At 40.5% G+C, this 12,350-nt stretch overlaps 1 protein-coding gene across 1 annotated transcript in view; it reads left to right on the forward strand.

The window, feature by feature from the left end:
• NEK1 (NIMA related kinase 1) overlaps positions 1-11,883 on the forward strand; it is a 150,372-nt gene extending 138,489 nt beyond the window's left edge. The window contains exons 23-26 of the mRNA XM_079705795.1: positions 7,349-7,480; positions 9,340-9,405; positions 9,489-9,717; positions 11,788-11,883. Coding sequence (XP_079561921.1) covers positions 7,349-7,480; positions 9,340-9,405; positions 9,489-9,717; positions 11,788-11,873 — 513 coding nt within the window. The 3' untranslated portion in view covers positions 11,874-11,883. The remainder of the gene's footprint in view (positions 1-7,348; positions 7,481-9,339; positions 9,406-9,488; positions 9,718-11,787) is intronic.
• Positions 11,884-12,350: the final 467 nt, after the last annotated feature.

A 12,350-nucleotide genomic window follows, 5' to 3' on the forward strand; every position in this document is an offset into this window, starting at 1 on the left:
TGCTGCCAGATCCATGCAGCTACCCCGGCTCCTGTTCTCTTCTCGTGGGCGGCTTCCCTTTGCTTTGCGATCCACCTGCAGCTCTCTTCTGTCTTCTCCCCACTCCCCTCCTCTCTTCCGACTCTATCCCCCCCACCTCCTTCCTCCAGAGTTAATTTCTGTTGCTTTCGGCCAAAGAACCTTAACAGATTGACTGTGTATCGTGCTCTGCATGGGACCTGGCGAATGGCAGCAGCAGTGAGTTCACCAGGAGTTCTGTGGCCCGTGCTGTGCAGAGCTGTGCACAGAGGATGCGTGCTGGAGTGGCGAGGACAGCGGCAGGCGGGGAGTCAGGAGACCTGGGGCTAGTCTCAGCTCTGCCCGTTAATTAGCCTGTTTGGGGGACTGCCTCAATGTTTGGGGGCCTTTATTGCCTCATCCGTCTCTAATGTTGTTGTGTCTCAAGGTTGCCTTGAAAAATAACCTTCACAGTGTAAGTACTTAGGTCCAGTTTAATCTACAAGAGTGGATAAAAGTTATTTTACCAAGTAATTGTTTGAACAGGAAGTCTAATTTAACACAAGCTAGATGTATTATAGGGACTTATGTGTCTGTTCCTACTCGAACTCAGGAGTGGCTAACATGGTATTTCAGGTTGGGCTTAGCATTATTCCGCTCCTGGAAATGTTCATTAAAGGTTTGATTGTATGTATGTTGATGCATTTTTACCCAGTAAGACCACCTATCTTTCGTTGGATTCTTAAGAGTATCCTTGACCTAACAAACAGTAAAAACCACTGCCTTAATTATTCTGATTCTTTGGCATGTATACCCAATTTTATAAATTTTTCTTTTTGGCGCACTTAATGGTAAAAATTGTAGTACTAAATAGGACTTTAGAATGGAGGATGATTTTCACGTGTGATGATAGAGCTTTTCCACCCAAATAATAATGTTGCTTTTCCCAGCCAGCGTATATGCTCATATTGTAAGTAAAACATACCAGGAAGATAGGTTCCGTTTTTTAAAATGGTAGCAGTGTATTTAGTAATCTAAAATTCAGTGAAAAATAGAATTAGGGAAATTCAGAGACTCTATTTTGAGTACGAGTTTCTTTTTAATTGCGTTGGACTCTTTTTTGTGTATCTCATTTGTGTTCTGTCTTTGTCGTGTTCTTTAGACCTGCCACATAGGCCTATACAGCCTCCACCAGGGTGGACACACTTACCCTTCTGGCTACCTTGGCATGTTCCTATTCTTAGACATACTTACAAATGCATTATAGTAGTACTAGTTCAGAAAAAAAAATTCAGATACAAACACTTTTATATTTTTGGTACTTCAGAGACAAGGTTTTGAGAAGTTAAATATGAATTTGCTAAAATTTGGCCAAGATGTATCTTTAGGCTACATAAAATTATGTGTGAAGTTGCCCTGTACTCAAAATATTAAATCAGGGCATTTAATAATATTTTTCTAATATACATTAAAATATTACTAGTCATTCAGCATATAGAGATGAAATAGTATTTATATTTATACTTCAAGAGTAGCTAAACGTATAATTCCATGTATTTATAGACCTGGCCTCAGTATTTGGTGAAATTCTTAGTTTTGTCATTAGGTGGCATTGCTGGTTAATTTTTCAGCAAATAGTAAAACTGACAGATAAAATAGAAGGAGTTTTACAGTGATAATTAAAAATCTTGTGGAAATATAAGCAGTATGGAAAAGTCTTGAATTTATTAACCTGGTGATAAAATAGCTAGGGAAAAAAATCTTCTAAAGCAATTTGTTTCTTAAACCTGACTTATGAAACTTTCAGGTCAATGTTTTATTCCTAATGCAATTTTTTTTTTTAAACTTTGAATTTTGAAGAACTGTTAGAATGAAGTAGGTATTCTAGACATAACCAGGTGATCAATTTGTAACAAAATTGGGTTATTTGTTTTTTGTTTTGAAGTTTTATGTTTTTTTCTTCTATGAAACTTTGTTTTGTTTTCTTAATTTAATTAATTTTTGTGTTGTTTTACCATATTCAGTCATCTTTCTGAATTAAGGGCTCAATCTAATGTTTTCTCTTTTGACAAATTTAAAGATACATTATTATCTTCTATCTCTTCTATTAACCAAGGTCTGGTTAATACTGAATCGCATTAACGTTTCTGGCTAAAAATAATATATCCATGATGTTTACACAGAAGGCCCAAGTTCTCCTGTGCTAGTAAGTTACTGATGTGTGTTACCTTGGCTTATAAAGGTATTGCCACATCTCAGTAGTTACCCTGAATTACCCTTAATTTTTCAATAACTGAATTAGTTTTGTTATAAAATATTTCTAAGAGTCAGTTGGGTGTTCTGTTTGTTTTTGTTCTTTGGTTTAGATTTCATATATCTTTCTTTGCTTGTTTGTTATCTCAGGTTCTTTTGGTATGCTTAGCTTAGCTGACCCGGGGAGAGACTAGTACGTGTTTGATTATAGAACATAAGCATTTCCTGAAGGCTGCAGACGATCCTTCTTATAAAGGTGCCAATGACTATCTTACACAGTGAATCAGATATCTTAGAGACTCTGTCTGTACCAGTCGTTAGCCATATGTATGGCAGCCAGACAGATTTTAATATACTACGGAGTAGAATTTTAATAGTCATGTGTGAAGCTTTTTCTTCATTAAAATGCCTTTTGTTGATTAAAAGGAAAGATTTCCTTTCAAAGATGAGTAGCGTGCAGAGAATTTAACAGAGATCTCCCATGTCGTAGCCCAGTCCTGCTGGACTGAATTTGATTGTCATTGGTCTCAGGCCCTGTTTAACTCATAGCACTTTATCAATAAGCAGATATTTTTTTCTATTACTTTAGGTTTCTCTTAAGGTTGAGACTAATATAGGAATGTCTCTAATATATTTTACAACTTAAGACTATAAGGTCAAAATAAAGGGTTTTCAATCCCTTTATATGTGACTTTTGCCATTAACTAAGGATAAATTTGCTAAGTATTCCATAGAGGTTTTTAAATTCTTCTTAGGTCACATATCTCCAGTTTCAGAGAGTTGTGCCAGTGTCTTGTTTAAATTGTATAAGAATTATGTGTGTGTGTGTGGATAAACATTAAAAAGAACTATAGATAAATGAAGTGCAATTAGCCAGAGCAGGGGTATATGGGTGAATTTTTTTTTTCTTTTATTAAGAGTTTCCTTAATGTTCTTATTCTAGGCAGCTGACCAGTGATTTGGGGAATGACTTTTGAGATAGTCTCTGTAAGCATCAATGAAAATTGTATCAGAGGCTGAGAAGGGAGGTTGGTGCTATTCTTGCTTCAGTGAAATTGGTTAAATTCATATTATCACTCTTGTTTATTTATACAAGTAAATTACTCTATTGATCACTTTTTTATCTTAGATTTTTAAAAATTTGTAATGTAAGGTATTTGCGTTTCAGGTTTCTGCTTCATACTGACTTCTATAAAACCTTTGCATACGGTGCTAACGCTTTCATTTCTGATTCTGCACTGATGGGAGGGTTTTGTTCTGTGCTGTACTCTGGAGATCAGAAACTTGCTTTCTGTAAACTTCTTCATCTCGTCAGGGACTGAAACTGGATTCTGAGTGTTTAAGGCAAATAAGCCTATTTAATGGAAACTAAATAAGTGTTTGCTGACCTATAATAATTACTACTATTTATTAGGCACACAGCTGTGCGCTTTTCACATTTAATCCAGTGAGTACTGCATTCCCATCTTAGAGAGGTTTGAGGTCCAGAGAGGCTAAGAAACACTGAGGGCAGGTGGGCCGGAGCCGTGGGCGCCTCCTGCCTGTGTGCACTCGCGGGGCTGTGTGCGGGGCTGCCCGACCTCACGCCCTTTCCCTGGTCTGGAGTTCCTTCTTCCCCAGAGCATTGAGCACACATCTGCCCACTTTATTTCACTGCAGCATGCCGATCGATTTATGTGTTCCCTGTTCTCTTCTAGTGTATAATCCTTTCAGAGAAAGCACTTTGTCAGCATTTTGGTTTTTCCTCCTTTTTTTTTTTTTTTTTTTTGAGAATTGCTTACTGCAATTAGTTCTGGTCTATAATATATTGGGTTTTTTTCCTAACTTGATTGACCTATAACCCTCAAATAATTCTCAAATTCTCCAATCAGTAATTACTGATTTAAATATAATGGCAGAGTTTGCACATCCAGATTAATTTGTTTCCTTCAAAATAATCATCTAGGGAAGTAACATACTTGTCCTAAAAATGCTGCTATTTGATCAGAGCCAATTGAAGTATGTTTATATTTCCTCAGAATTTATACTTTTTTGAATATACTCTGTGGTAATAAGACAATCAAAGTTTTAAAACGTTTCTATATAATTTTTCAGGGAGATAATACTCAGTTTTGTGAGCTCTAGATTTTTTTTAAGTTATTTATAATAACATTAACTATCAGTGTACTTCAACAGTGCTGAACTGTGGGATTAAAGCAGTGTTTCCATCTTCCTCTTCTGTTTTTAATAAGGACTTTATTTTCTTTGGAGCATTTTTAGGTTCACTGCAGAATTGAAAGGACAGTGCAGAGATTTCCCACGTACCCCCTTGTCCCCCACATGCATACAGCCTCCCCCATTATCAACATCCTCCACTAGATGGTACATTTGTTACAGTGGATGGACCTGCATGGACACCGAAAGTTCATAGTTTACAGTACGGTTCACTGTTGGTGTTGTGCCTTCTGTGGTTTGGACAAATGTATAATGACATGTATCCATCATTATAGCATCATATATGGTGTCTTCAGGCCCTGCAAGCCCTCTGTGCTCTGCCTGCTCATCCCTCCCACCCCACCCACCACTCCCTCACCAGCCCCTGCGACCACTGATCTCTTTACTGTCTCTGTAGTTTTGCCTTTTTCAGAATGTCATATGGCTAGAAACTTAAAGGATGTAGCCTTTCAGACTGACTTCTCTCACTCAGGAATATGCATTTAGGGTTCCTCCTTGTGTTTGCATGGCTAGATACCCCATTTCTTTTTAGCACTGAATAGTCTTCCATGTATGTACTGGTTTTTTAATCCATTCATCTTGGTTGCTTCCAAGTTTTGGCAATTACAAATAAAACTTCTACAAACATCTGTGTGCAAGTTTCTGTGTAGACATAAGATTCCAACTCATCCTGAGTATATGCCAAGGAGCCCAATTGTGATTGTATGGTGTAAGAGTATATTTAGTTGTGTAAGAAGCCACCAAACTGTCTTGCAAAGTGGCTGTGCCATTTTGCGTTCCCACGCATGTGGACTGAGAGTTCCTGTTGCTCCACATCGTTCAGCAGCATTTGTTGTTGTCACTGCAGTGGGTTTTAGCCACCATAGTAGGTGTGCAGTGGTGTTACCTTATTTTAATTTGCAGTTCCCTAATGGCATACAATGGGGAGCATCTTCTCATAGGCTTCATTGCCTTCTGTATCTTCTTTGGTGAGGTGTCTGTTCAGATCTTTTGCCCTTTTTTTTTTAAATTTATTTTATTTATTTATGTTCGGCTGTGTTGGGTCTTCGTTGCTGCGCGGGGGCTTTCTCTAGTTGTGGCGAGCGGGGGCTACACTTCGTTGTGGTGCGAGGGCTTCTCATTGCAGTGGCTTCTCTTGTTGCGGAGCATGGGCTCTAGGCGCGTGGGCTTCAGTAGTTGTGGCATGCAGGCTCAGTAGTTGTTTGCTTTTTTTTTTTTTTTTTTTTGCAGTACGTGGGCCTCTCACCGCTGCGACCTCTCCCGTTGCGGAGCACAGGCTCCGGACGCGCAGGGTCAGCGGCCACGGCCCACGGGCCCAGCCGCTCTGCAGCATGTGGGATCCCCCCAGACCGGGGCACGAACCCGCGTCCCCTGCATCGGCAGGCGGACTCTCAACCACTGCGCCACCAGGGAAGCCCTGCTTATTTTTTAATTGGGTTGTTTTCATATTTTTGAGTTTTAAGAGTTTTTTGTGTATTTTGATTAACAGTCCTTTGTTTTTATTTCCTTTGTAAATATGTTCTCCCAGTCTGTGGCTTGTCTTCTCATTCTTTTGACAATGTCTTTCACAGAGCAGAAGTTTTTAATGTTGATGAAACCAGCCTATTAATTCTCTTTCATGGTTGTGCCTTTGGTGTTGTATCTAAAAAGTCATTGCCAAACCCAGGGTCACCTGGATTTTCTCCTATGTTATCTTCTAGGAGTTTTATAGTTTTGAGTTTTACATGTAGGTCTGTAATCAATTGTGAGTTAATATTTGTGAAGGGTGTAAGGTTGTTTGTTTGTTTGCCTGTGGGTGTCCAGTTATTCCAGCACCATTTGTTGCTAAGAAGACTGTCCTTTCTCCATTGAATTGCCTTTGCTCCTTTGTTAAATGTTAGTTGACTCTATTTCTGGGCTCTGTTCTGTTCAATTGATTTGTTTGCTGTACTTTCATTAGTATCACACTATCTTGATTACTGTAGTTTCTAGTAAGTCTTGAAGTCAGGTAGTATCATTCCTCCAACTTAGTTCTTCTCCTTCAATACTGTGTTAGCTATTTCCATCTCCTTTTGAGCAAAACAGGTATTGGTGTAAAATGAAAGTACAGAAAAGTAAATATTAGAATTGGATTACTATCTTATGCTTAGAAGATGCTCAATAAATATTGTGTTTGAAATATTGGTATTTACTCAACAGAAATTCTTGTTTACTGGTTTGAAAAAGAGATAGAAGTTGGGAGTGACTTGCTGCCATGTTCCTGTGAGCATACTGCGAAATGCCATTTCCTTATATTTACTGAAAGTTCAGAACATTATTTCACATTGTTTACAGAGTCTAAATGTCAAGATAAAAGCAAAAACATATATGAATATAACAAATGGTATTTTTAGTGAAGTAAATCTTATTACCTGTACTTTTCAATTCTTCCTTTCTTATTCATGTTGACATTTTCATAATCCGGGCTCTCATGTTGGGTAACTGATGTTCAGACTTTAAGATTGTGCCAAACTTGTAGAATTTGCAGAAGCATTCCTTTTTGAAGTATAAGATTAGTAAATAATCTTTTTTTCTTCTCGCCAAATTTTATAATGGATTAAAATTAGAGGCAGAGGACTAATGTTTAATCTTTTAGAAGGGTGTTTGTGAAACATTGTTAATGCAATGGAAAGGAGTTATTTAGTACCACGTGGTGCATGATTAGGTTTACATGTGAGGCCAGAGATGTTTCTCTGTGTCTGCTGATCTTTCCCCAGCACCTAGTACATTGCCTTTTGCACAACAAAATTTGAGGATTGAAGAAAACTCCTTGTGGTTAGAGTGTGTAGACAGTGACCTTATATACACCATTTTATCTCTTCATGCAAATATGAATTCCCCAATGTACTTACATTCTTTGTTACAGTTGGTGGCCAAAGGAATAAAGAACTCTGATATGTCTCCACCTTCAGGACAGCAGGAAACAGGTGGCTCTCCATCAAAGCAACAGATGAGACCTGTTATTTCTGTGACTTCTGCTTTGAAAGAAGTGGGTATGGTAAGTTTTGTAAAATCTAGAACTCCTCAAAGTCAAAAGATTATTAAAAGGATTAAATTTAATGAAATTACATTAATTCCTAATGTCCCATTAGGTTTTTCTAGGGAAAAAAATTACTTCTTAAGATTTTTATGTGTGGTTTACTCTGAATATTGGAGCCTCACTGGTCTTAGGTTTTATATCTAAGACCACCTGGTAGGTAAGAAAATATTGAAATGATTCTCTTTTTTACTTTAAAAGACTATTGGACAAAAAAACATATAGAAATCTATGAAAAACAATGCAGAAAATGTTTTTATACCCTAGCACTCACAATTAGCATAGGTTCACTTTTTAAAAAAAAATAATGTCTCTCTGGTACTTAATTAGCTCTGGGAATAGTGTCCAGGATGTGTACACATATTTAAAACTTTTTGGCATAGCAAATGTTAGAGGACTCTGCATAATTGCACTTAATTCATCAATTATTTCTTTAACCTTCTACTTTTGAATCTCTGTCGTGTCATATGGATAGTAAAACAGAGAACTGTGGGCAAGTAAAAAGTTTAAACTTGGAAGTATGTTTTGGGCATCTCTCTGAAATGTGAAAAGCTCTGTTCTGAGGTTCCGGGAAAGGGGCTCGTGGTGTGGAATTGCAGCCTAGAGTTCCGTAGGCAGAGGGAAGAGTCCGAGTCATATTACACGTTACCCTGATTCTGTCCTTTCCTGGTCGTTGAAGTCTGTGCCTTTTATTTGTTGAATTTCACGAAGTTTTTGCAGACAGCACTGACGTTATTGGCACACCAGTCTTTTACAGCCTTTGTGTTTATCTTGAAAATAAGATTGAGTGGGAAATACCAGCCTTGGTCACCCTCAAGGACTTGATATAGGAAGCCACTGTTGCTCAAGCAGGTGTAGTCTCTCTTCTCTCTGGTAACGAGCGTGTGCTGCGTTGTTCACTCTGACTTCAGATGCCCCTGTGCGGGCCCTTCCTGGTCCCCAGTCTCACATCCCACGTAGCTGCTCACCTCTCTGGTCGTAGCGACTGCTAATGCCTGCCACTTTACTGGGTAAAATGCTCTTTGTCTGTTTTACATGTATGACTTTAAAACTGACCACTCTTTAATAATATTTGAGGTAATCCATGTAACTAAATGGTTTTTCTTTATGTGTCTTCTTGCTAAATATCACTTCCTTAGAACTTTGAGAACCACTTTTCCTTGCCCTGAGTCTTCCAGATACCTTTGCTTTCGCAGTTTTCATAATTACTAATTTCTTCTTTTCATATATTTACAAATTCTAGATCGTCTAGATTACTCTGATTATACTAATCATAAAACAAAATTTATTTTATCTTTAGTACCAAGGACTCAGAACTCTTTATTTTTACTCTTTGCTTAGGGAGAAAAGCCAGTCCTCAATTATGTTTAGTAAGTAGTATGGCTTAATAAGAATATATGTACCTGAAACATAAAGACAGCTTCAAAATAACAGCCTGTCTTGAATTATTCATCCATCAAAACTTCCCTAGCTCTGAGTATATGAATTAATTTTTTAAATTTCTACAGTAAATGTAAAATTACCAAGAATCAGGTGCCAAAGAGGAAGAGAATATAGTTAAATATGTGATCAAGCAATCCAAAAATATGACAAATAATTGAGAATTGGCTCTTCTAGTATATATTACATCTATTAAATGATAATATGTAACTACTTCTCATTGCTGATAATGAAGAAAGCTGTGTTAATATTTTACAGGAATAAAAAATTCCCAAGGAGCATGAAATGTTAATGAAAACAAAAAGTAAAAATATCAAAAATTTTAAGGTGGACTTTTAAAATAACATTATTTCTTACTCTGTAACTATCTGTGTTTAAAGGACAGAAGTTTGACTGATGCCCAAGAAACCTCAGAAGAAATGCAAAAGACTAACAGTGCTATTTCGGTAGGTACAATTTTCAAATTTTCTCTCTCAATCATTTTACTTAATCGTATACCTATTAAAATACAACATTTTAACTGTTTCAGAGTAAGCGCGAAATACTACGTAGATTAAATCAAAATCTTAAAGCTCAAGAAGATGAAAACGGAAAGCAAAGTCACTCTGAAATGGGTGCAATAATTGTTCACGAAGACGCCAAAGAGCAGGAAAAAGAAAAATCGGTTTCGTCAGATCGCAAGAAATGGGAGGCTGGAGGCCACCTGGTGATTCCCGTGGATGAATCGGCACTGGACACGTCCTTCTCTGTGACTGAAAGTGCGTATGAGCGTGCTCGTGTCCTGCCTGGTGCGGCCCGGCACGCTTAGAGGGGTTGAGAGAGGCTGGAAGGGTTTCTGTAATAGGTGAAACGTGGAGAAGACCATTCAGCTTTCACACGGCAAGGGTTTTCCACAACAGTCTGTAGCGTGAGAGCGGGAACTAGCGGCGCACATTTAAATTGTGTTACTGTACTTTAGGCCTTTCTCCCACATTAGAGTCACCCATTAGCAGGGGTAGTTCTTGGTGAGAATCAGAGTAGTGAACTTCAGCAAAGACTCAGAAGGTCCTGTCGGCGTTGAGCAGGGGTGTCGAGAGGGTCTCGCGCAGTGATCCCTTTGCGCAGTGATGATTCCTGAGCCGCTGCCCTTTTCTCACCTTGTTCCTGGCGCTGGAGGTGCAGCAGGGAACCAACAGACACACGTGCTCGCAGGGGGCTCACTTTCTAAAGGGCCGGTCTGTCCATCAGCTAAGTAAGTGCGGTTCTACCTGAGTTTTCTGACGGACCACATCGGTAGAATTCTTTCTCGTGTTGGAGGAAAGTCCACAGGCTCCACAGCAAGCAGTTCTGTATTGAGTCCCACTACCTGCCGCACACACTTCTGAGCAGTGAGGACACCGCAGTGGTTGAGACGGAGCCCCTCCCTGAGAGCAGAGCGCGTGTCAGGGCATTGGTCCGTCGCCAGGAGGTGGTTTATGGACAGCGTGGCGTGCTGAGGGCTGAGACGCGTGGGCTGCCCTGAGCCCAGGACGCGGGGGAGAGCCTGGGACCCTGGGGAGCCGATGCAGCTAGCGCGGACGCGAAGGTGAGAATCCCCGAAGCCTCCGGTGAGCGGGCCCAGAGCACGGAGAAGCCGCAGCTGGAGCGGACCGTGCCTGCAGAGGGCTGTGTCCGCGGCCATGTAGGAAATAGCTTAGGCGTCGCAGGCCGCGGGGACTGTGCTAACGCTTCTCCACTCCGACAGCGCTGTGCAGGCGCTGTGCAGAGGCACTCGTGGGGCCGTGTTTCCAGGACTTTTTTTTTTTTTTTTTAGGGACACTGACATTGTGATTTCATAAAATTGTCTTTATATCTTCTTTCTTCTCTCCAACTTTCTCTTCCTCCTTTGCTGTCTAGAGTGCTCATGATTGCTTCCTGGGGCGTTTTTATAACAACTGTTTTAAAATCCTTGTTAGATCATTCTCACATCTGTGTTACATTGCTGTCGGCTGCTAGTAGCCACCTCCCGAGAGAGTTAAGATTTTCCTGGTTCTTCTTATGCTGAGTAATTTTGACTTATACCCTAGACATTCTGAATATTCTCTTACAAGGCTCTGGGTCTTGTTTACATCTGATGGAGAACATTGATAGTTTTGCAGTCGGCCCAGTTAGAGTCAGGTCCTGAGTTCCCATCTGCCTTCTGTGGCCTGTGCTTTCAGTATCGGCTCCTTTTTCAGAGCCTGGCAGTGCTGCTTTGACCTGTCCGGCTGTGTACCACGTGGTGACTGGTCTGGGACCTGGGTGTTCCTCGGTTTGCTGGCTCAGTTTTCAGTCTGTGATACGCAACACAGGATCAGATCCACGTGTGCACAGGAGGTGAGCTCAGGTAATAGCAGGCAACTTCAGGGCGTTGCCTTCTGGAGTTCCTTTGTCTGCACTGTCTCCCTGGTGTTTTCTGTCTCTGGTCCGCTGAGGCTCTGGTTACCTCACTCCGCCCTGTGCTTGGAGCAGGGTGGCCAAGAGCCGGAGGAAACAGCCCTGCCGTCTGGGTACCACGTCTCCACCAAACAGGACGGAAGCGTCCTCTCCCCAGCCTTATGGGCTCTGGGTTCTGACTACCCGTGGCAGCGCGTGGGGGCTGGAAGGGAGGCAGTGGAGGGAAGAGCGAGAGATCCTCACCCTCGCTCTCTCTCCAGGTGTCAGGGTTCCCCGGCCCGGCCCTTGAGACAGAGTGGAAGGCCCCTCCTAGAGCTTCCTCTGTCTGCAGCCCAGTGCCCTCCCATGGGTTCCTGACTGGGGAAAACGGGAGGGGGATGGAGGGTACCACGTGCTGGGTGCGCTTTGAGTTTCTGTCTTCTTTGCTCCTCCAGCTGCTGGCTGCTGCTCAGCGTCCTCGTGCAGCTGCTCCCGTGCGGGTCCTGGTCCTGAGAACTGTGTCAGCGGGGGGCACGGCTGACGTGTGCTTAGTACTCCATCTTCCCAGGAGTCAGAACTCCTGTTATCCTTTAGACGTGTAAATACTAAGAAAAAAAGTGTTTATTGTACTTATCCATGGAGTTACCGTTTCTGCTGTTCTTAATTTCTTTGTTTAGATTTATGTATCTGTGGTATCACCTTCCTTCTTTTAACATTGCTTGCAATGCAGGTGATAGATTCTTTCAACTTTTGTCTATTAAAGAGTATTTTTACTTATTTTTATACCTTATTTTTAAATTAATATAGATTTAATTATATAATTTTATAAGGTATAATTTAAATTTTTTCAAATTTAAAAATTGTATACCTTAACTTGTAAAAGATGTCTTCTCTGGGTATGGAGTTCTAGGTTGGCAGTGTCACTTTTGGGTGCTTTAACGATGTTGCTCTGTCGTCCTTTTACTCGCCTTGTTCCCGACAAGAAATCAGATTTACCTTTGTTCCTCTCTCCATAACA

Source organism: Hyperoodon ampullatus, assembly GCF_949752795.1.
Source record: "Hyperoodon ampullatus genome assembly, chromosome: 6".
NCBI classification, from domain to species: Eukaryota; Metazoa; Chordata; class Mammalia; order Artiodactyla; family Ziphiidae; genus Hyperoodon; species Hyperoodon ampullatus.